At 28.1% G+C, this 25,240-nt stretch overlaps 4 protein-coding genes and 1 pseudogene across 4 annotated transcripts; all 5 read right to left on the bottom strand.

The window, feature by feature from the left end:
* Nucleotides 1–2,396: 2,396 nt before the first annotated feature.
* Nucleotides 2,397–3,403, bottom strand: LOC111038973 (pheromone-processing carboxypeptidase KEX1-like). Its single transcript, XM_022322251.1, has 2 exons — nt 3,032–3,403; nt 2,397–2,955 (listed from the first exon to the last, which is right to left on the bottom strand). The coding sequence occupies exons 1-2, from the start codon at nt 3,401–3,403 to the stop codon at nt 2,623–2,625; spliced, it is 705 nt and encodes a 234-aa protein (XP_022177943.1). The 3' UTR covers nt 2,397–2,622.
* A 4,122-nt stretch (nt 3,404–7,525) lies between these two features.
* Nucleotides 7,526–9,222, bottom strand: LOC111038963 (zinc finger MYM-type protein 1-like). Its single transcript, XM_022322242.1, has 5 exons — nt 9,080–9,222; nt 8,706–8,958; nt 8,332–8,592; nt 7,966–8,234; nt 7,526–7,888 (listed from the first exon to the last, which is right to left on the bottom strand). Exons 1-5 carry the CDS (start codon nt 9,200–9,202, stop codon nt 7,526–7,528), a joined length of 1,269 nt encoding a protein of 422 aa, XP_022177934.1. The 5' UTR covers nt 9,203–9,222.
* A 14-nt stretch (nt 9,223–9,236) lies between these two features.
* On the bottom strand, nt 9,237–10,301 carry LOC111038980 (zinc finger MYM-type protein 1-like). The gene is made up of 3 exons (XM_022322262.1): nt 9,741–10,301; nt 9,463–9,658; nt 9,237–9,401 (listed from the first exon to the last, which is right to left on the bottom strand). Exons 1-3 carry the CDS (start codon nt 9,913–9,915, stop codon nt 9,257–9,259), a joined length of 516 nt encoding a protein of 171 aa, XP_022177954.1. The 5' UTR covers nt 9,916–10,301; the 3' UTR covers nt 9,237–9,256.
* Nucleotides 10,302–13,444: 3,143 nt separating this feature from the next.
* Nucleotides 13,445–17,007, bottom strand: LOC111038987 (annotated as a pseudogene).
* A 7,171-nt stretch (nt 17,008–24,178) lies between these two features.
* On the bottom strand, nt 24,179–25,214 carry LOC111038956 (protein ANTAGONIST OF LIKE HETEROCHROMATIN PROTEIN 1-like). Its single transcript, XM_022322228.1, has 3 exons — nt 25,060–25,214; nt 24,813–24,933; nt 24,179–24,724 (listed from the first exon to the last, which is right to left on the bottom strand). Exons 1-3 carry the CDS (start codon nt 25,212–25,214, stop codon nt 24,491–24,493), a joined length of 510 nt encoding a protein of 169 aa, XP_022177920.1. The 3' UTR covers nt 24,179–24,490.
* Nucleotides 25,215–25,240: the final 26 nt, after the last annotated feature.

Raw genomic sequence — 25,240 nt, 5'->3', positions numbered from 1 at the left:
CAAATATTATCGTAAGTAATCTTACCCGTAGAAGTAGCTCAGGGCACTGACGCAGACTTCTACCATGGCCGCCTTTTTGGTTGATCCTACGAAAAATAAATTAATAGCAATAATAATTGATTTTTGTAGAAACAATTTTTAATAGAAATATTAATTAATCCAACCAATAAAATTAATCGATATGTGTTCCAAATATTATTAAGTTTATGCTACGTGAATTGTAATTATATTTTTTATCTTACCTATTAGCCTTTAGAACAATTGTACTTTGTAGACAGTATACAGCAGGTTAAATTAATTTTGGCCAAAAAAATTACATTTGTAAATGTGATGGTGTGTATAAAATATAACAATATAATTTAAAATTTGTATAGATACTCTTAAATTTAAAAAAAAAAACTAAAAACGAACGTTATTCTTGGCGTTACTAAATATATCCATCAAAGTACGAACTTCAAATATTTGTAATTGTGTTTATATATTTTTTACATTATTTGATTACGCAGTATAAACTATTTATGAGAACCGTTGTTTTAAATTTTTATCCTTAGCTATAAATTGAACATTGTATAATCTTTTAACTACAAAATGATATGTTAATTTCGAATTTAATAAATTTTGGCAAAAATTCAACTTTGAATACATATAAAAAAAATCGTGCTTATGGATCTTGAATATTTTTTTTTATATTAACTTTTATTAAAAATTTCAGTATACCTATATAATACAAAAATATTACCTCGTCCAACAAATAATATATCTTCCATAGTCATGGACACCTCGATGACTGGTGGAGGGTTTGATCGTACCAGAGTGTGTGTTCAACTGATTGAAGAGGAGCACCGGGTGGTATTCCGAAGGATTCTTCGGGAAATTTTTCATTGCCTAAAATAAAATTCGTTCAGCAAGAGTAGGCAGGCCAAGTACGTTTGCGATATTGGTATACCTAATCGTGAGCTAAGTGGGGAATGCCTAACGCAAAACAACAAAATCTCAAAAATCTATGTTGAACACGTTCGAGTTGATTTTAATATCAGAGACAGTGTACGGATCCCAGACAACCGACCCATACTCTAAAATAGGACGAACTAAAGCACAATATAATGATTTTGACAATTTAAAGTTTTTAGATAGACGCATAATGAACCCTATTATATTATATATACCTATTTATAGGTATCCATACCCAACTGCTGTGGATCTCGAATTGGTCATTGGTCAAATCTATACATTATCTGCTGACTAAGCGGAGTTTTTATCCGTTGAATTCATGTTTGCGATCGAGGGCTGTTTTTTGGATTCTTCCAAGCCTGTCTATAATCGATTTAAAGATATCGACAAAAATAACACAACCTGATAAAATAAAATAGTGTAAAATTCGTTAAGTTAAACAATGTACCTATTTGTTCATACCTGTTCTGAAGATTTGCTGTATATGTCGTCACTTGTCGTTGTTATTGTCTTTGTCGTCGTAATTTTCTTCATTGACGTCGCATTCATCATCGTCGTTGTCGGTTTGGTCGAACGTATGCTGTGTAACTATGCTGTTCTAGTAATTCGATAGATTTCTTACAGTTTTAAATAAATGTAAGTAGGTATTCAAATCAAACGCTATAAGCAGGCAATGACGAAATCCAGCAGTATAATTATTTCTGTGTATTGTTTAGCTAATAATATACTATAAATAATAAATGATTATAAAATAAAGTCACAAAACATTGATTAAACCACTGTTTTTTTACGAAGTTTTTTTCTAGGGCACATAATATGTTAGAATCACGACGCATAGGTATAACTACCAATATAATATCAAATCTTGATTTGAGAAAAAACAGATTTTGTTATTTTATTACTCTTTTTTTACCGACCACATATAATAATATGCAGTAGGTAGGCTTAATTATAGGTACTTGCCTAACTTACAACGTACCAACCAGATTCAACTTAATTTTGTAGTTGCTCGCAAAATAAAAGCATCTGATTCGCGTTGTCTATCACTCTATCAGCCATTTATGGACTTACAGCATATGAATAAAATATAATACTATGAATAAATAATACAACAAACTTATTGCATAAAAAAATTTATATTTAATCACAAACAAAGAAAAACCGTCAGGTATATCATGTTCTAATACACGAAATGTAAAAAATGCAAAACAATTGTTACTATAGGTATATGCACCTATATATCATGCATATAAAAAACAAAATATGAAAAAATTGAATAGGTACATTAAAAAGTATATAAAATAAATGATCGAATACATGATAATATATCATATATGTATAATATATTTATATATCTATAATATTATCTGAAGGAAAACAGAGCTTATAGATTATTTATGTGTTATTCGTTATCCGAATAAAATACATTTTGAAAAGCAGTAAGAAAGAGGTAAAAAAATATATGTTCTAAAAGCAATAAATAATGTACACTAAAGTGTGCACACAAATACAAAGAATTAAAAAAAGTTGTAATTTAAAAAACAATAGGTTCGAAAAAAGTTAATAAAAAATGTGCAAACCAGCTATCTGAAACGTTAACGGTATTCCAATAATACTGCAGGCTGACTGTGGTAACTACTGGTAATTCTAGCATAGAAGGTTGAACATAAATTATTCCACGTTCACAATACTTTGGCAGAAACATATTCTACGTGCCACTTTCACGAAACATTTCCAGACCCGTCTTTTGGACCTCTTCCAAAGTGATCTGCGTGCAGGTCCACTTGGGAATTCAGTCATTTTTGATTGCACTTGCCGGATAGTGTTCACTCCGCCATACTTGGGTGGGAGAATATTGATCTCTGGAGATGACTGGATATGAACTGCAAGTTTATGCCGTAGTTGCATTGGCCCGCAGAAAGCTTCGATCCTGCGATCGACGGCCAGGTCCAACGCGTCGATCAGTGAGGATCGGTGATGGAGTTGCACTGATGTTGGTGTGGTCTAATAATATGATAAAATAAAAAGTGTAAAATTCTTAAAGACAAAAAACATACAATATAACATTATATGTACATACCCGCTCTGGAGATCTGCTGCAGTGTATGTCGTCGTTGTCATCATCGTCGCCGTCTTTATCATCGTCGTTGTCGTCGTCCTTTCCATCATCATCATTGTCATCGTCATTTCTATCATCGTCGTTGTCGTCGTCATTTTTATCATCGTTGTTGTTGTCGTCATCTTCATCATCTTCATTAGTCTCAATAGTCTCATTATAGTCGTCATTAGTGTTATCGTCGTCGTCGGTCTCATCGTACATCTTTTGTTCAATAAAAACAATTGACCCATCATGGGCAGTAGTGTTGTAGTTCCGTTTTCCGTTATCTCCAATGTTTCCAATTTCCGATTCGTTTGTAGTTGCCAATTTCTCAAGCCGGTCTTTTGTCCCCATATTGTTCCCACGAGTAGGCATGAAATAAAACGTCGCACTGCGGCAGTGCAGCGTACCGCAGTGAAGGCAAATACTGTGGGGGGTGCCAAGTCCCCACAGGTTCCACGTGGACACACACTGACCTCTGTGCCAAGTACTCCCCCTTCACGAGTTTGGGGGTTGAGGGGTTTTTTTTCAGGGTTGTCCTTCCCTTAGGGCATTTGCTCAGCGCGAGCAGGCTGCCTCCGACCTTACCGGCCCTTTCTCCTATCACCTATTCAGAGAAAGAGCCGACTCAGAATTTTTTATCGTGGTTTTCCTTCCACTAGGGCTTTGCTGGCGCTAGCAGGCTACCTCCAACCTGCCGACCCCAGCCAGTTAAGGCGAGGGCGGCTCTTGAAACTCCGGCTCCAACCGATTAAGGTCACAGCCGGGTTGGGACCACTTGGTAAGACCTAATTAAAGGCTCGCAAGCTCCCCCACCACATCAAGGTGGATCCCGTCGGGGGAGTTCGTTAGTAAGTAATGTTATTTAAATAATAGTATTTTACATTAAGTTTTAAATTAAACACTAAAAAGTTTAAACTAAATTTAAATCAAAAATTAAATTCAAAGTTATTTTTCGTATTGTTATAATAAAAGCACAGTCTATAATGTTTATTACACTTGTACATCACAAGGATGAGAATTAATGAGTTGAAAACTTGAAAAGTTAATTGAATTTAAACTTTTTAATTTAATTAATTATTTTTTTAGTTTCCGTCAGTTTAACTATTAATAAATATATTTAATAAGCTATTCATTATAGTACTTACTCATAGTGGAAACGAATCCTGATTTCCAATAATTGTGATGAATTAAAAAAAAATAAGGTAAGCACTAATATCCACTAAATTGGTAATCGGTATATTTATAATAATAATAATTTATTTGAAATCAAAAACAGTATACCTACTAACAAAACAATTTTATATTAATGAATTAAAATATTGAATTCTCGAAAATATATAACATTTAAGTATATAATTGTACATGGTTCTCTGTTTTTATTATAAATAAATAAGCTTGCTATACAGAATGAGTGAGATTGTTCAATAACAATTTAGAAGAAATATGTTGATATAGCAAAAACTTTTAAAAAAAACGAATAAAATAAAATGTGTATAAAGATAATGAAAGAGCAAAATATGAATAAAAAAAATACCTAACAAAATTACATTTTATAAAATCATAATTATAACATCCTTATAAACTAAAATATAGTAAAATGAATTTATTGTTGATTATTTTAACTAAGCTACACAGAATAATCTTAATGTGAAAAAGAATTTAAATAGGTAATGAATTTTAAATTTCTTAAATCTAGTTCAAAATATTTAAGTACATAAATTCTACACCGATTATTAATTGGAGTACTGTGATACTTATAACCGACATTTTTACATATTATCTTTTAAAATATATATTCTATTTACATTTTTTAAATATTCTGTTTCTAGAAAAATATTATCAAATCAAGCTTTCTATATAATTGATACACTAATTTGCTAAGTTTTACAATATTCATCAATATTTTTATGTTCAATTAAAACCAATTTATCGCAGTCAGTAATACAAATAATATTTCCTTTAATTTTTAGTTTAATAAACCTCTTGCGTGAATAAGAAACAACAACACCCAAGACGACTGTTTCTGGAGGTATTCCAAATATTTACATTAAATTAATTAATTATATGTTCTTCAATTTTAATAATTTACGATCTATTTGAAAGATATTATGTAAAAAAATATAAAAGTCACAAATCTAATTCTTAAATCAAACTATTGCGATTCAAAGAATCAAAACCTTTTTTTAAATCTTAAAATAAACCAATAATCATATTATTACCATTATTATTACCTACTAGAAAAAATCAAATTCGAAGTTAATAAGAGTGCATTTTTTGTTGATTTGTGTTTCCGAAAACGAAATTGGAACGATTGATAACGTTATAGGTCTATTATTATGTTTTAGCAATGACTAACCTCATGGCCCATGGGTTTAGCTATCGAACGATTTACTGAATGAGTACAATTAATAAATGAAATATGTAATAAAATTAATATTCTTGAAAAAAGTCATAAGTTAAAAATTATAATTATAATCTTAAAAAAAAACAATTATAACATTTCAATTTGGAAACGTTGGAAAAAAATAGAATGTTCAAATCTTACAAATCGTATTTAATATTTTTAAAAATGTAATTTTAAACCGTAGATGTAGCCATGTAGGTATAATTATAAATTATTTATAATAACTGTTCTCAATCGTACTGTACCGAACTATTTCGTTTTGATTACGTTTCAGGTCGTAAGTACTTACCTATGACATAACGGAATAATGGATATTCGACTGTTTTCTGATATGGTCATCATCTCCATCGTCTGATCGCCGTCGCTTTTATTCCATTTTTGAGTACTTTTATAATAATAGGTAGCGACTAGCGAGCGAAGTTGCAAAAAGAAAAATCGTTTTTTAAAAATAATTACTGTAACACATTCCATAAAATAAACTGTTTTTTTTTTTAGCTAAACTAAATAATTGTAATAATTGTTTATTATTCGACGTCGATACCGACCTGCCTTGAAACATCTGTGGTTGTCACGTTTAATTGTTATTTATTTTCAGCCAGCGACAATTTTTTTCTAAGGTATTATTCCATAGACTCACGCTCGTAACAAATATCGACTATAGAGTTATTTAAACTTTACGCAAATATCTGTGATTTACTAAATCACACTAAATTTCATTATTATGCATTAATTAAATTATATTTTAATACTTATACCTATGTAATTAGGCACCTATGTGATAACTCACATAATTATAACACAGCGATGCTGTGACAGCATCAACAATGTCAAATGTCAATTTATAGTATTGTATTTTATTATTCCCATTCTATATTTTAGGGTTCAAATTGTAAAAATGATGTTTAAGTTTGTTTGCACTCCAGTGACTTGAGTTGAGATGCCACCCACTACAAAATGTCTATATCCATCACGCATAACTACTCGATTATTTCAATAAATTGTGTATTTAAGATACGCCATTATATATAGGTACTAACAATTATAAAACAAAACATTGAATGCTTATGAAGAATATTCATTGCGTTAATTTTTGTTTTACTCATACTTTTCTTATGAATGATATAATTTATTTATTTGGCATTGGTTTTCCAAGGGATTTAAAAGTCAACTATTAATAATAGATGCATTCATGAAATATTGGAACGAATGCAGTTTGATTCCTAAGCTATCTTTTTAAAACTTGTGTTTTTGGATGTTCAATGTTACAATGGTACTTATTCTTGAAAAGAGTTGGTAAAATTAAAATTAATTTTTTAAGACTAGCTCAAAAAACTTTAAATATTTGTTTTTATGATTAAATAACATTTTTTTTTTTATGTGAATTTTTACTTTTTACTTCCTAAACATTTTGGTGGAATCAGGTATTACCGCAATCATATTATTTTTATTTTGATAGTAAAGTAATTGAATAAAAAAATCTACTGACGCTTGACATTACGCAAACTTGTGGATTTTAAAAGTTATACGTTTTAAACTAAATTCTGAATGCAATATATTTTATTCTTAACTCATTGAAGTACATAAGTTCCGAAAAATGTTTTTAAAAATCGCTCGATAGCCAAACTGCATTTAATCCATAAAATAGACTACTATTTGTGGTGAATAAAATTTTAAGAAATAAAATTTTAGTGAGCTCAATATGTTCAAATTGGCCTTGCTGAGATGTTTAAACATTTTTTTTAGAAGAAGGAACGGAACAATACGACACATAATTTTGGCAACACATTGCCTTTCACACACTTTTTTTTTTCTTTTTTCGAACCGGTTTTCACATATGAAAATGTATGACATTTAATCAGCGGCGCAACTAGCTCAATTGTTTTGGGGGGACTGAAGTCCCACATATTTTGTATACATTTTCAAAAATATAACAGAGGGAGGGGCCTCTTCATAAAAAATCATTCTGTGTAAAATTCATTAAATTAACTTTATACAAATACTAACAAAAACTTGATAGTTTATTAATAATGTTTTACATAACTTAATTACTAAAAACAATAGAAAATAATTTATTTTAGCACAATCCTTCGGTCTTGTTCCGCAAATTTATTAACAATTACTTCAGTATCAATTTTGTTTGATAAATCTCTTTCAATATTTAACATAGCTAAAGAACTAAAACGATCTTCAGCCATGGTGGTTCTGAGCCAAGTCTTGACTCTTCTCATTGTACTAAAAGATCGCTCGCATGTAGACGAACTAACTGGGATTGTTATAGCAAGTTGTAAATGTTTATATAGATTTGGATACACTGATTGGTTTACAGTATTAATAATGTCAGCTAATTCAAATGTTTCTTTATTTTGTAGAAAGCTATTTTTTGCTACTGTCATCTCTGCTTCTAATATCTTTCTATTTACACATGTCAATCTCTGTAAAAAATAATTAAAAATGTATGAATATTGAATAGTGATCAAATACTCATTTGTAATTATATAACAAATCTCACTTCATAATGATCAACAAAATATTTGCTCTTTTCATAATTTAATTTGAGTAAATTATCAATCGAAGTAGCCAATTTCAGACTTTGTTCTGAAAATCTGTCTTCCATGTTAATTATAACACTGTCAATTACTTGATAATAAGCATGAATACACCAATATTCCTCTGGAGATAAAATTGTATCAGTGTCATTAATTAAACTAGCTGCACTAGTTGTTGTAGTTAAGTTGAAACTTTTTAAAGAATTTGGTTGTGTTCTTTTTCTTTTTGATTCTATAAAAATTAAAATTATTGGTTATTAGTGGTATTTTTAATACAAAATATGTTGATTAAAACTTTAGTATATTAGTTATTGTTTTTAAATAATAACCTTTGCATAGAGATGGTGTTTCTAATGAAATTTTATTTTTGTTAGCAAAGTTGACAATATTCTGCCAAAGCTTAGAGAATTCTGCGGCATTTCGTTTTTTTTTAAACGATTCTATCACTCCATTAACAGTTACACCAGTATTACCAAGTGTTGCAGTTTTTTGTTGTAATTGATTACTTAAAATATTTATCAACAGTAAAGTTTCATACAAAATAAATAAATAAATAACAAATGAACCCTTCTGTAGAATAGCTAAAATACCTGTTTTAAATAATGTAACTATTAATTTATATTATTTTTATGTATTAGACATTCATGATGCTAGTTTATAAGTGTTTACTGTATACAGCATACAATAGTTTATATACACTCACCTATTGCTTGAGTAACATTCTTATCACTGTCACTAACTATCTCTTCTTGTAATATTTGAATTATGCATTCAAAGTTATTAATTATCGACTCACAATTTTTAAATCGACAAATCCAACGCGTGTCACACACACGCATCAATGTTGACTTTTTAATTTTTAAATTTTCCTGAACTTCAATAAGTTTAGCATTTTTTGAGGGGTTTGAAAAATGCACAAAAACTGCTTCAATACCATTAAACATGTTTCTTGCGTCCTATAATCCAAATAATAATAAAATAAATTTTGAAAATATTATAAATTATGGTGTACCTAAGTAGTACCTATTATATTGTTATATTAAATTAAATATTATGTGTTATATTTTTTAAACAAACCTTAATATTTTTGCATGTGTCGACAACTACAAGATTTAGTTTATGGGCCATACAATGAATATAGATAGCTTCTGGGTTTTTGGAGCGTACCTTCGATTGAACCCCATTTTTATTGCCTGACATAACTGCAGCCCCGTCGTACGATTGAGCAATTATAGGAACAGAGTTTAAATTACATTATTCAATGAATGAAAAAATTGCAGAAGTCAGAGATTCAGCGTTTTGATTTTCTGAAACTTTTATGAACCCTAGAAATCTTTCTTCTACACATAATCCATTGGGATATCGAATACAAAAAGCCATATACTCTTCTTTAAATGACCTTTAAAAATAATCAAGTATTATACATTTATACTTATAGTAATAAAATCAAAACTATTCACCTGGCTTCGTCACACATAATAGAGTACATATTACAACTCTTAACTTCATCAATAATAGAGTTCTTAACATGTTGAGCACAAATATTCGCAATATCATTCTGAATCAACCAACTTCCATAGTTAATAGTGTTATTATAATAATTAGAAAACTGAGGATTATGTTTAGCAAATAGTTTACAAGCCTCTTTAAAATTTCCTAAGCATAAAAATATAAATTGATAAATAAATAAAATTAATTTTTAATTTACTAGTTTAGATAGAAATAAAAAAAATTTTACCTTGGTTGTTTGAACATAATCTCTCATCATGTCCCCTAAATGCTAGACCCTGACGTGCCAAGTACAGTATGATATCTGTTATTGTTTTAATATAATGTCTATTATCCGCAATTTGTTGTTTATGAGCATTAGATAATTGAGTATGAATTAACATTAAATGTAATGCTGCAATCATCACTCGGCTTTTCGTTTTTATGAACGATAGAATCTTCAATTGGTGTTTTACTAGTTTTATTATTTATTTTATTAAAAATGTCAAACAATTTTTTACTCATATTAAATGTGAGAGTACAAAGTTTAATAAAAAACGTACTAAATAAATTATAATTGAAACTTATTGACTAGACTAGGGAATATATTGCCGCGAGAAGTAGTCCGCGCTATTTTGTCATGCGTGCAGCGTGTTAGTAAAATATTGTACAATGTACATAACCGTCGTGGACTGTGGAGTCGTCCATCATAACCTCAAAACTTCATATTAAAGGCGGCACCACAGATATATAAACACGTGACTGGCACAATCATCAATAATAAAATGATGGTAATAACGTTATAACAGTATTGCTACTTGCTACTAACCAATAAAAATAAAAACCAAGACGTATTTTTTTTTTATAAAAAAATTGTTTTGTGAAAATACTTCAACTGAAGAACATTCATTGTTTCGTAAATCAGTATTTACTATTTTTCAAGAACAAAAAAATTTTAAAAGTGCTGAAAAGAAATTTTTTGGGGGGACTATTACAAATTTTGGGGGGGACTAAAAGATTCCGAAGTGGGGAGTGAGCCCCCCCAAGCCCCCCCCCCCTATTTGCGCCACTGCATTTAATAAATAACAATATGTAGTAACGAATAATTCAAACAATAATGATCATACCTTTTGATGAATACATTTTTTTTTCATGTATAATTTTTGACATGTACCAACACAAATTATCATAACAATCATTGTGCATTGTTTATATTGCATGTATTGTATCATCATTATTATTATTAAAAATACTAACCTACTTGTTTTTTGGTGTTGTGATTTATACATTTATTATATTAATTGTTGCAATATATATTTGTTGTATAATGTGTTGTAGTATTTGTTCATAGTATTATATTTTTTTACATTAGGTATATTATATTATTTAAACATTTTGTGTTGTATGACGTTCAAAATACATATATTTTATTAGTACAGTACTACAGTGATTAAACCATTTTTGAAAGTCCATAAATGATTGGCTGCCGTTGGATTCGCAAAAAAAATAGAAGATGAACTTGAATCGTTATGGCTTTATTTTGTGGTTAGCAAAATTAAATCGAATCTGGTGGTTAAGTTGTAATTCAAATAGGTTAGGTATTTACCTACCACATTATATAAATTATACATTCGGAAAAATTAGAAGGATAAAAAACAATATCAGATGTTTTCACCCCAAATCAACATTTCTTACTATTGGTAGTTATACCTATGCAATGTTACACAAACTCATTCCCAAGTGTGATGTGAAAAGAAACTTCGGAAATTAATGTTTACTTATCATTTATTATTTTACTATTTTATTTATGTATTATTAGCTTAACAAATACATAAACTGTAAGACGTCGATTAAATTACTATATGTAAGTTATTTGTTATCATTAAAAAATGTGTAGTATTTAATTTTATACAGAAAAAAGCAACCGAATTTTAACTAAGTTGAGTTGCTTTTATTTTCTAGTTAACCTATTCGTGCATGTCATATTTATAGTAGGTAATAATATATATTGCAATGATATCATCAAAAATAGATGGATTTTATTGATGTTATAATATTCTCCTAGTTGCCTTAATAAGTTTACCTACTTTCGTCCGCATAATTAAACAATAATATTATAATTTACAAGCACAACAATTGTATGTCTAAGTTTCAAAAAAGCGTTCGTATTAAGCTCGTATATATTTGCAAAAAATGAGAAATCTGTGTTGATATTCACTCGCGCTCTTAATAATATATTTATGTGGTACCTATACCTACCTACTTATATTTGAAAGAATAAATACATTTTTACTTTTTAAGTGACGTTCGACGCAAAATATCATATTGAATGATTAGATATTCCTAACTCGGTTATTGTTTTTTACACTTTTCTACAACTAGTTATACTATAAAATCTTATTTTGAAAAAAAAATTCGTCGAAATTCAATATTTGTACAAATATTCTATAAATAACATTTGCACGTTTTTATTTCTATTAATATATATTTTTACCTTTTGATCGACCCCAAATTTTGTTTGAAAAAATGAAGGTGAAAACTGCAAAAAAACCTAAATTAGGACACCTTCATTAAAAGTGACACTGGACACTGGGACCCCAGTTTGCAGCGTAATTGAGCCACTGAGCTCGGTAGATGAGGATTCCACATAACCGAACCATATTCTAAATGGAAACAAACCAGTGAAAAATATACAATTTTTAAGCGAATTTAATATTTAAGCTCCGAGCAACTACGGATTATGAAATTAAATTTACACGGAGATAGGTATACATTGTGTACTGTGTTCAATAAATGACGAGCTATAAAGTGAATCGTTTTATACGGGTTGAGATCATGTACCTCGTTGATAAAAATACGTAATATAATTTTTTCTCTTTTGAATGTTGAATTACCTTCCCTGTACATAAAGAGTAAAATTTATTATTTTTCATTGTCAACAATTTACTTTCATATTAATTGTAATGGTGGTTAGGTGAGTTGTAAAACAAACTTGGCAATAATATGACTTAATACACACTTATATTACGTTGGTCGTAGGAACCTAACGAGTAACGTTGACTATAGTAACGAGTGACAACTAACGATGTACATAATTGTATACAATTATTTATTAGGTATACTATAGATATATTATTATATAGATCGGATCAAGCAGTAGATTCACTGGTGTATTCAAGTCGAATATAACTATAACAATACAACAATACACAACAATATAATATGTTGCTGCAAGTACCTACATCTATTTTTTAAATTCTGAACCGAGCGGAGATTGTATTGATTTTACAATGATGATGGCTTTTTTTTTATTAGCGACTAAAGAGAGTAGAAAAAAAATGCTTCGATCATCAACTTAGGGGGAGGTTGCTTGTTGAAAATATCGGATGTATTTTTTTTGAACATTTTGTTACAATTTGAATTTTTCTATTAAAAAATCGGGTAAGGTAAGTGGATGTCTCTCTGCTGTACATTAGGCGTCTAAGTGGTCGCTTGAAATCTTCAAGAATATATATTTTTTAATTACAACAAAATAAATAAAAACGTTCTACTTTGTTTAAATATCAGATTCTAATTTCAACATTTGTCTTTGATAGTGCCTAAGTGTTTCTTTCATTAAAATATTTTTTACTTAATAACAAATATATTGATTTATACTCTTAATAATTCTACTAATTTTTAAGTAGTTTTGAGAGCTCAAAACACATACATATAATAAACTAATTATTTGTCAGGCTTTTCTTTCTGTTTTCTCTCTTTTACAGTATATTATTATATATACTTATGCCTATTCAATAACAATAAATCTTTTTGAAGTATTTCATGATGATAGATCTAAGTCGTTAGATATTATAAAATATATATAAATAAAGGGAATAAGAAAAGTATTTTGTATTATACATTTTCGAACCTTGTTTGTTTTTTTTTTTAATCAATTCAATTACTTTTACATAATAAAAAACCAAAACACAGTCAAATGAATGAATTGAAAAACAATTTATATAAAATTAGGAGGTCTAGCAATGGCTACTGCTCCCACACAATATTCTGGTACATTTATTGAAGCTTCTAGCAATGTCCAGGTATTAGAGATTAGATTGTAGAATTCTACAGAACCACAAGTAACACCGATAATTCCACCAATGACATACAATAAACCATCTAATGCAACTACACCTATATTAAAAATTTTACTCAAATTAATTACATTTGAAATAAATTGTTTCATAAAATAATTTTGAATTATTAAAAGAGTATTTACCTGCATTTGCCCGACAAAAATGCATGTCTGCAATAGTAATCCAAACTCCTGTACTTGGACTGTAAGCTTCAACACTTTTCAGTGTTTCAAATCCATTGTGGCCACCTATAGCATAGAGTACACCATCTAACACTCCAACACCAGCACCAGAGCGAGGTTCACACATTTCTGCGACTGGTGTCCATGTATCAAGACTGGGATGATAACATTCAACAGATTTTAAATCCTCATCCTCATCATAATCTCCAACCTACACGATAAAATTAAAACATATTTCAAAATAACAATTCTATTAATTTTTTTTAATTACAAAACTACATTTTTAATTCATTCATTGTTATCAATATATCAAATTAAATATAGTAAAATTTAAACAATTATTAGAAACTAAAAATCAAGCTAGATGATCAACTAATAAAGAATCATTTTGTAATCAAAATTATACACTTAAGCTTACTATAATGTAGAAAATATACATTGAACAAAATTAATTTGCTTGTATATATTTTATATTATTATTTTCAAACGCTATCAATGTAAATAAGTAAGAGGACACTATACCCACATGTGTTCAGTGTTCTTTATGTTTTTCAAATGCTAAACATTGCAGAAACTGTTTTTCGAGGGTAAGAACTCAGGCTGTACTCCAAGATAATCAACCAAATTTTCACATTTTAAAGACAAGGACATTGACTGTGCAACTGTGTTTTTAATTATTCGATATCAGAAATGTTAAAAACATTTTTGTAGTTTAAAAATTAATTATTTTTTGGTTTATCCAAATACTTTAAATTGGAGATATAATCCAAGATTCTTACATGGGAGATTTTTTTATTACCATAACGATTATTATTGTAACAAAATATGTATTACACATTAAAAGTAATAAAATAAATATTAGTTTACCGCATATAAAAGATTTTCCAGTACTCCAACACTAACGCCAGATCTTCTAAAAGACATACTAGACACCATACGCCATTCTTGGGTTCTATAGTCAAAAACTTCTGCACTATTTAAACCACTTGAACCATCAATTCCGCCAACCTTGAATGTATTTTATAATTAATAAGTTTCTAAATTATAAAAGAAATAACTAAAAAAAATGTGAATTACATTTTTTAACATAACTTACGGCATACAGATAATTATTCATAATGCAAACTCCTAAACCTCGTCTTTTAACTGACATGTTTACAGATGATTTCCAACAGGGTGATTCTGCTGAGAAATCTAGCACATCAACAGACTGAAGGGAGGATATTCCATTTACACCACCCACAGCAAACACAAAGTTGTCTTTTAATAAAACAAGACCACCTTCATTATGGTGTTGCATCACTTCTGGACCTGTCTGCCATCGGTTGATTTATGGATCATACCATTCTGTACAACCAATTGCCCCTTTGCTTCCAACAACAAAAACTACCTGTGAAATATAAATAGATCAAAAATATTAGAAGAGAAATAAATTATGATTAAATCATACATTACGTAAACCAGCAGGGCGTCTAGGTTTAATCCGGATGCATTCTGGAACAGTGATAAGCTGATCTGACTGGTTTCTCTTAAGAAAATTAAAATGTAAAGCCTCCATTATATAATCTTTACTTTTAAAAATTATAAAAACATAAAATACTAATGCATCCACAATAAAAGAATATTTAAAGAAAGAACTCACATTTAGGATTATTATCAAGAAGAGGTTCCTTAATTACTTTTTGAAATATATAGTTTTCAGATGTTAAAGGTAAACGTACATGTTCCATTTATTGTGGTAAAATACATTTTCTAGAATCCACCTCATGTTTTACCCAGCAAATAACACATTCAAATACCTACAAAAATAAAGAAACTTTTAAATAGGGCTTGGATTTAGATGAGTATTGCATATTTTGTATTTTGTTATTTGGTCATATATTTTGTACTTTTTGGTCAATTTTTTCAGGGTTGGTAATAAAGTGTATTTAATGTTTTATAAGTTACATGTATTATAATATTTTGTGTGTAAAATGTATAAACAACTAAAACGTATACAACTTTATAACAACTTAGACAAATTAAGGAATATTAAGTATACCTATATTCTTCTGTTTTTTTAAATTTATAATTAATTAACAAATAGCATCAACTTGGTGATTTAGGTATACCTGATAATTGCTTTCTGTGCAGCAAGCAAATAAACTTTCATTAATTTATAATTTTAAATTGTTTTCTTAAATTAAACCAACATTCAAATTTAAATTCAAATAATAAGTCTGCTTCTTGGTTGTTTAGGTATAAATTGTAATGAGTTATTTAAAAATCAAGAAGATTATATACGAAAATAACTTAATTTTCCATTCTTCATATTAAAATACAACAATAATCAATTTTGATTTGCTCACTTTTTCTTCAGAAGGAACTGAAGCTCATCACTGGAGATCAACATAACTAATTGTTCAAATGACAAGGATAGGAATTCGTCACCTTCAACAACTTCTCTATGAATCAAAACAAAACAATAAATACAATTCTTTTAAAGGCTCATTATCATAAATATAAAATAATATTGCATACGAAAAGTTTTGTTGAATATACAATTCTGAACATGTTAATAATTGTGTACAGCTGTGTAAATCAGTGTAAATCAGCAAACGCGTGTATACCAAGACAATTTGTAGAGTGCAGTTGTTTCTGTAAAAACTCACTGCATGCCTCGCTTACATCGTTTAACTGCAAGTGATTTGCAGCAGATAACAAAACCTTGAGGAGTAAATAGTTTAAATGATTTTGTTATACATAACAAAATCAAACTGTATCTATTATTACCTGTACATTTTTTTTAGTCACTATGATTTTCCCAGAATAAATAAAGTCTATTAAGAGTTGTAAGATAGTAGAATCTATTTGTTTTATACCAAAAAGATCTTTATCCTTTTCAGCAAAATTTGTGAACATTGCATGAAAATATGGACTAGCCGATGCTAAAACCACTTTATGTCCAAATATGATGGTACCATCATCAGTTTCCAGTTTAGTATCACAAAACACCTCATGTCTAAAAACAAACATTTATCATTAATGTTTATCTGGCAGTTTAAATCACCTACTTACTGGCGTAACGATTGTAAGACATCATACATTTCCGAATGAAATGCTCTTAAAAATACGTACAAATATTAAAGCAATATGAAAAAATTAAGTTGATTAGGAGGAGAAAAATAACAATAGTTAAATGAATGAATTCTAAACATTTAAAGAATTATGGAATAATATGTTTTGTAAATCATACAACACAGTAATTCTCAAAAATGTGAAGAAACAAAACCTACCTCAAATCAGTGTCGCCACAAATAGGGAAAATAAGACTTTATGAGAAAATATTGTTTATTAGCTACACATCACTGACTGATTGACGCCGTTCAGCAGTTATACTCGCTTCAAAGTTCAAATTCCTTTTAATAATTAATTTTTCGCTTTAATTTATTGCAAACGAAAAACCTTTTGAACAATTGAGTTTTGAACCCATCTTTGTGTGGTTTTTCATTTAAATGATAGGTGGATAGTTCTTTGGAATTATCAACACCTTCAGTTTGTTCAAGCCCAGATTGGCCATCGTCAAATTTATCTGTCATCAGTTAAACCTCATCCACTCATACTAATATACTATATTGCAGCTTTCAAATGCAACTCCTAGAAAATTGGAGTTGAGGAAACAACTGCGATTAGCCAAAGACTATATTAAGACACTAGAGAACAGGCTCTATTTATTAGATCATTCAGTCTCTATAGACTTTTAAATCGCTGTCAACAATTTTTATCTCCAATAACCATAGCTTAAGAAACACGATAATTGAATAATATATGATTATATGAATAATATTCAAGTTCTTTAAAAATAATAGTTCACACTCATTCACAAGAAAAACCCATTAAAGTTTAACAAACTAAATTTCCAATACTTTCCTTTCAACCTTCATACCATCAGTTTGCTCCTATAAATTATATCTTAAAACATAATAATAATAACATACTTTATATACTTTTAAATTTAAGTTTGCTTGGATATGGTAAATCATGACCATGGCTATCAGGCTTTCATATTTTGTGTCAAGAGCATGATATTATGCATTTATACTCATGTACAATATGCATATATTAAGCTATTAATGTGTATACTCGTAATAAATGATTTAAAAATTACGAATATAAAATTCTATGTTATGTTGATTTAGGTATTATTAGTCATGATCACGAATATATACATTGGTCGATGTGGAAAACAATGATAATGGTATGTACTCCACTTGTAAATAAAATTAGCGATTCAATTAAATATTATGTGCTTAGTTCAGATTTACATGTATTTAACAACTTGGTAAATAAGTCTTCAATAATTGTTCCCAATTATGTTTTTTTATAGATGCTTTAGAGCCAATCGAAAAGTTTTATTTTTTTATGTGCACATGTTATTTAATGTTCTTAGATGTTATCAAATAAATAGGTATTATAATTAAAGGTAATGTAACACAAGTTCAGAAGCTTCCATATGAAGTCCTTAATTTGGAAAGGCCTCAGACTTACATCATAGTTTTTGCCTTTTGGTTGACTACAGAAATCATAAGGGATAATCTGGCTTCTTTTATTATAACAATAAAAATACTGAAACTTAAATGTAAGTACAAAGAAAAATTAAAACAAACACAAAAAATAAATAAATGTTATGTCTTACTCTTACAGTTATTTGGTATCTAGTAGAAAAAAAATGTCAACATTTGTGTCTGGCAACTGCTCAAATATCCTCTGATCAAAATGATAAGAGGTTGACTTTTTATAAGCTGCACAATCATCAAATGAGGCCATTCAACACGGATGTTCCATTACTCAGGTAAACCTTGACAAAATAGTATTACGCAAAACAGTATCTTCATACACCTCAAGAGGAATATACTTGGAAGAAATTGTTAATTAATGCATATTCTTTTTACCATTTCATAAATGAAATAAATGCCTACTTATTATTGTGAATCGTTTTATCTTAAATTGTAAAAATATAATAATCTTTTAACACTTATGTTTAATTATAACACAGGCTAACTCCATAGTTTTCCAAATGCTGTCCCAGATTTCAACTTCCAAGGTTCTGAGTGAATGCATTGTGTGAGGCAAAGTTGTTTCCTGCAACACCTGATGATTTTAAAGACCTCCGCTTTTTGTCAGCGGCATTCTTCAGTTTGCAATCACTTTGCAAAATCTATCAAATAAGTAAATTCTTATGATTAATTTTATTTAAAAAGGTTTAATTCCAACAATAGTTTTTGAATGAGTTTTTGAATAAATAACACATCTGCTAATTTTCTTCTGACGGAAAGAGTATCTAGACCAATTGAAATCTGGGCTGTATCAAATGATTCTCTAGATATATTAATTTTATTAATATATGCAACTCTTTTTAGAAATTTATATTGCACAATTTTATGTTCATTTATATAAGTCGATAAATTCTGTGACCAAATTAATGAGCCGAATTCTAAGGAAGAACGTACAAGAGAACAATATAAATTTTTTAAGCAAAATACATTTTTAAATTCTTGCGTATTTCTATTTTGGAAACCAAGCATCTTGTGTGATTTATTCAATACTGTTATGTGATTAAATTTAAATGATAAATCATGTTCAAAATGAATACCCAGATCTTTTATAACATGAACTCTGTTTAGTACGTTATTGTTGATTTTATATTTTAAAATAATTGGATTTTTAGAGCGAGTAAAGGAAATAACCTGACATTTAGTAATATTTAGTAGTAAGTGATTAGTGTTACACCATGCAAAAAGTAAATTTAAGTTAATCTGTAAGCGTTCAGAATCTGCAATAGAATCAATTGGACAATACACTTTAGTGTCGTCAGCGTAAACCAAGATTTGTATGGGATTATTAAATAATTGAGGTAGGTCATTAATGAAAATTAAAAATCATGTGTAATAATATTATGCCTAATATTATGTACTATACTGACTTAAATGAAAAAATGTATTATTTTATGTTAAACTTTGCACTCTAAGTAGATACTGATATTTATACAGTGGTATAGGTAAGCAATTACTTATTAATTATTATAATATTTTACTTTATTTATAGATCGGTTGCTGTTCTTAGAAAATCATTTGATCATTGAATTTAGTTCAGTTGAAATAACTTACTTCGTCTCCGATGTTTGTACTTTTGTAGGCAGTATTAAATGAAATTCAGAATTTAANAAAATAAAAAAAAAAATAAAAAAAAAAACACACATCATTGTAAAATCAATACATTCATCGCTTCGCTCAGAATCTAAAACACACATCATTGTAAAATCAATACATTCATCGCTCCGCTCAGAATCTAAAAATGGAAAATAAATTACTTTACGTATATTCATGAATATAATATTAGGTATAATAACTTTTTTGTACAGCGTATGCGGTATGCCTATTATTATACAAAAATGTTGTGAATTGTAATAAATGCCTATGCCATATATCCGTAAAAAAAATCCTCCTCTAATTATATTAAGAATTCTATAACATCACAAGGTGTTATTTAAATGTATACAACATAAACTCATAGATACCTGAACATCATTGTCCTCTAATGTTCTAATAACTTTGGAATGTATATTTTTCAAATTATGTTTTAATTTTTCCGTGGCGCAGATAATTTTGGACGCGTTTTCCTACTAAATCGTCAATCACTCATTTTGATTTGAATAATATGTTATTATTTGCAATTGCATAAAATTTAAACAATCGTCACTAACTATGAAAGTATGAACTGATGGTAACAACCTACTATTATCATTGATAATAAATACTATTATTTATAATCACTGCTATTTCCTTTTACTAAATTTAATATTATATAACATAAAATAACAATTTCAAAGAAATAGAAAACAATAGATTTCTTATCGGTCGGTCGCGGGCGAACAAGACGACTGTTCCATGGCACACGCACGCGCATGTACAAGTCAATGAGGGCAGACTCGAAAAGAATTTTTGTACACACGTGACGATGAATAATGCTAATAAGCTGGCGAAAAATTAACATACTTCTAGTAATCCAATTTTAATTTCGAAAAATTATTTGAAATTATTAGCCTCTTTTCTATGATTTGTAGGAAACATATTTTTGAAATTTTGAATCGTTTACGGAGTACTGTTTCAAATGACTTTATTTAATTTCTCAGAATTAACTCGTACTTAAAAGTGCTAACAAACCGAAAAAATGAAAAAGTTTTTCCTACAAAACATAGAAAAGAGATTGACAAATTCAAATTAGTATTCAAAATTAAAATTGGAAATCTAGAAGTACGTTAATTTTTCGCCAGCTTATATGTCTTAATGCATGAAAAATCCTATCGTTTAGAGCCGCCTTAACTTTAAATGTTTATAAAACAAAATACTAAATATGTATTTTTTAATATTTTTAAATTTATACTTAAACAATATATCAAAAGTCTTCAAGTTTTCTAAACCAGCAAAAATATTTTATCGACATTTTTTTTTCATTTATTTGATACAATAGAGTATTTACAATCTCTAATATTTAATATATATATACAATACAATAAGTAAATTTTATAAAATATAAGGAACATAACGTAAAATGGGAGGGAGGCCCACCAGTGTGGAATACACTGTGCATACCCCACTTTATGGGCATTTATATTTTAAAGAAGAAAAAAACCAAAAATATTAAAAATTGAAAATGTTCGTAAGCAGCTCAAAATAATACCTAACCTAACCTTGAAAACTACTAAGAATTTTAATTTCAAGTTCACTTTCCTACAAAAAAAAAAAAAAAAATTACTTATATTGAATGATTAATTAATAATGTTACTATAATTATTAAATATTTTAACTGCGTATCATGTACAAAGACACAAAAAGTTTAAAAACATACACAATTATCAAAAAAATAAAATAAGATAACTTTAAAATCGATGTACTATTAGTATGAATAGTATAAATACAAATATTACTGAATATAATAGAACTAGATAGTAGATAATAATCAGACAATTTTGCAAAATCATTTCTTTAGATTACGAATTACATTAAAAATTAAAATTTAGAATGTTATGAATTGTTTAGCTAAAAATAATTTTTACATGTTGTGATTATACGATGAATTTTGTTTTCATTCGTTTTATACGAAAAATAATTGAACAAAAACTGTCTATTTTTTTTACTATTGACCAAACTTTTTTTTCCAACCAGTTTTACTTCCTACCAGTAACTACGTAAGAAATCAGAGAATTTTTTCTAGGTACCAAACAGACACACTCATATAATACTTTAGCATAACATCTATTTATTAGATCATCCAGACTCTGTAGACTCTTTTTTAAATCACTGTCAACAATTTTTATCTCCAATAACAATAGCTTAAGAAACATGATAATTGAATAATATATGATTAGATGAATAATATTCAAGTTCTTTAAAAATAATAGTTCACACTCATTCACAAGAAAAACCCATTAAAGTTTAGCAAACTAAATTTCCAATACTTTCCTTTCAACCTTCATACCATCAGTTTGCTCCTATAAATTAAATGTTGATTTAGGTATTATTAGTCATGATCACGAATATATACATTGGTTGATGTGGAAAACAATGATAATGGTATGTACTCCACTTGTAAATAAAATTAGCGATTCAATTAAATATTATGCTCATAGTTCAGATTTACATGTATTTAAAAACTCAGTAAATAAGTCTTCAATAATTGTTCCCAATTTTGTTTTTTTATAGATGCTTTAGAGTCAATCGAAAAGTATCATTTGTTTATGTGCACATGTTATTTAATGTTCTTAGATGTTATCAAATAAATAAGTATTATAATTATAGGTAATGTAACAGAAGTTCAGAAGCTTCCATATGAAGTCCTTAATTTGGAAAGGCCTCAGACTTCCATCATAATTTTTGCCTTTTGGTGGACTACATAAATCATAAGGGATAATCTGGCTTCTTTTATTATAACAATAAAAATACTGAAACTTAAATGTAAGTACAAAGAAAAATTAAAACAAACACAAAAAATAAATAAATGTTATGTCTGACTCCTACAGTTATTTGGTATCTAGTAGAAAAAAATCTCAACAAGAGGTTGACTTTTTATAAGCTGCACAATCATCAAATGAGGCCATTCAACATGGATGTTCCATTACTCAGGAAAACCTTGACAAAATAGTATTACGCAAAACAGTATCTTCATACACCTCAAGAGGAATATACTTGGAAGAAATTGTTAATTAATGCATATTCTTTTTACCATTTCATAAATGAAATAAATGCCTACTTATTATTGTGAATCGTTTTATCTTAAATTGTAAAAGTATAATAATCTTTTAACATTTATGTTTAATTATTACACAGGCTAAATCCATAGTATTCCAAATGCTGCCCAAAATTACAACTTCCAAGGTTCTGAGCGAATGCTTTGTGTGAGGCAAAGCTGTTTCCTGAAACACCTGATGATATTCAAGACCTCCACTTGTCAACGACATTCACCCAGTTTGCAATCACTTTACAAAATCCATCATATAAGTAAATTCTTATGATTAATTTTATTTAAAAAAGTTAAATTCCAACAATAGTTTTTGAATGGGTTGTATCAAGGTCTGCTGTTGATAAACCAAAAAATTAAAGGTTTTAATTTTTAGTTTTATAGGAGAAGAGAAAATAATATTTATACTACAATACATGTTTTTATTGCATTTAAAGGTATCACTTAGTGATAGCAAAGTGTATGTTTTAACCAAAATTGATAATTCATATGCTTTATAATCATTTTTTTTTTGTTTCATTATTTTTCTGAGGAAATTACTTATTATTATTTTGTAAGGTATAGTATTATGTACTATACTGACTTAAATTAAAAAATGTATTATTTTATGTTAAATTATTAACTTTGCACTCAAAGTAGATACTGTTATTTATACTGTGGCATAAGCCATTACTTATTAATTATTATAATATATTACTTTATTTATAGTTCGGTTGCTGTTCTTAGAAAATCATTTGATCATTGAATTTAGATCAGTTGAAATGACTTACTTCGTCTCCAATGTTTGTAGGCAGTATTAAACTATTAAATGAAATTCAGAATTTAAAATTTAAAATTTACATCTTCCTGATGACCACAACGTATTTTTATTACCACTAAAGTAGTACAATTTATTAAAAATAGAATTCAAACAATTATTTAAATAGTTGAACTCTTAAAATATATGTTTACCAATAATTAAGTATTTAGTTATTAATTTTATTTAGTATAATTTGTTTTAATATTACATTAATATATTTTTTATACCTAGTATTATGATTATGATTACAAGTAATTAAACAGTTTTTATTTTTATAAGCTAGTAAGTTTTTTTAAATTATTTATCAAAGTCAAACACATTGAGATCATTATAACTGAAACATATCTTATAAAAACAAGGTACCTTTAGAATATATTTAACTATTTTATTTAGAATAGTTTTTAACTTAATTAAGTGCGTATTAAATGTTCATCCCCATATTTCAATACCATATGTAATAACTGGTTGTGGAAAGAAAGATAAATTATTCTTAAGTGTTTCTTGTCTAGTATCTGTATATCTCTTATGTTTCTAAAAATAAAGAAAAATTGTCTAACTTTTGTTATACCATAGTCAGAGTGCTTTTTCCATTTCAAGTTGGTATCCATATGTAAACCTAAGTATTTTAAGCTATCAACTTTATCAATATTCTTATATGTACAATTTTAGCATTAATATCCAGGTTCAATAAACCATTTATATATAAAATAAATATAGGTCCTTTAATAAACATTGTATTTCGTACCTTGTGTACTATATGTTTTCCATCAATACTTCCACAGCAATTTGGCATTTGCCACTTATCATAGAACTCATTGGCCAGATTTTTCCATTTATTAGTATCTGGTAGAGGCAATAACTAAAAAACAAATATTTTAATATAGATTAGGCCAAGTAGTATATACTATACAATGCAAGAATTATATTAAATATTATATAAAATATACTTTGCTGCTTAATATTTCCCATAAAGCTGTACAACATTCAAATAATAATTTGTAAATAGTTGACTTTCCAATACGGAAAGCATACATAATTGATACCATTGAATCTCCAGATGCAAGGTATCTGAAAAATTTAAATAAAATAAAATATTGTGTTTTTTAAAATATTTTTTAATATAAACTACAATTTAGTATCAATTAAGTAAATTGTTTATAGTTTTCATTTGTAAATTAAATGTTCATATTGTACCTCAAAGTGGCTGTTAAAATCTCCCCAACTGACAATATATCAGGACGACTAGGCACACGTTCTAATTTATGTCCTACCTCACACACTAGTTCCTGATATGTAACGGAGTTCATTCTGATGAAGTTTTGGTACAATGCAGAGTTCATCAACTGCATTCCAGATGTCACGACTTTGATAATGC

The sequence above is a fragment of the Myzus persicae genome, unplaced genomic scaffold (assembly GCF_001856785.1).
Source record: "Myzus persicae strain clone G006 unplaced genomic scaffold, MPER_G0061.0, whole genome shotgun sequence".
Lineage (NCBI taxonomy): Eukaryota > Metazoa > Arthropoda > Insecta > Hemiptera > Aphididae > Myzus > Myzus persicae.
This window is presented reverse-complemented; position numbering and strand designations above follow the sequence as displayed.

Excerpts from the sequence above, each read along its gene's own strand:
- LOC111038980 (XM_022322262.1), bottom strand. The coding sequence starts at position 9,915 with ATGATTGCAGCATTACATTTAATGTTAATTCATACTCAATTATCTAAT. Across the intron at positions 9,659-9,740 it reads ATTATGTTCAAACAACCAAG|GAAATTTTAAAGAGGCTTGT; the intron begins GTAAAATTTTTT and ends TTTTATGCTTAG. Across the intron at positions 9,402-9,462 it reads ATTATGTGTGACGAAGCCAG|GTCATTTAAAGAAGAGTATA; the intron begins GTGAATAGTTTT and ends TTATTTTTAAAG.
- LOC111038956 (XM_022322228.1), bottom strand. The coding sequence starts at position 25,214 with ATGCAGTTGATGAACTCTGCATTGTACCAAAACTTCATCAGAATGAAC. Across the intron at positions 24,934-25,059 it reads ATTTTAACAGCCACTTTGAG|ATACCTTGCATCTGGAGATT; the intron begins GTACAATATGAA and ends TAAATTTTTCAG. Across the intron at positions 24,725-24,812 it reads GGGAAATATTAAGCAGCAAA|TTATTGCCTCTACCAGATAC; the intron begins GTATATTTTATA and ends TTTGTTTTTTAG.
- LOC111038973 (XM_022322251.1), bottom strand. The coding sequence starts at position 3,403 with ATGGGGACAAAAGACCGGCTTGAGAAATTGGCAACTACAAACGAATCG. Across the intron at positions 2,956-3,031 it reads GCAGCAGATCTCCAGAGCGG|ACCACACCAACATCAGTGCA; the intron begins GTATGTACATAT and ends TCATATTATTAG.
- LOC111038963 (XM_022322242.1), bottom strand. The coding sequence starts at position 9,202 with ATGTCAGGCAATAAAAATGGGGTTCAATCGAAGGTACGCTCCAAAAAC. Across the intron at positions 8,593-8,705 it reads GAATGTTACTCAAGCAATAG|GTATTTTAGCTATTCTACAG; the intron begins GTGAGTGTATAT and ends TATTTAAAACAG. Across the intron at positions 7,889-7,965 it reads ATTTTGTTGATCATTATGAA|AGATTGACATGTGTAAATAG; the intron begins GTGAGATTTGTT and ends TATTTTTTACAG.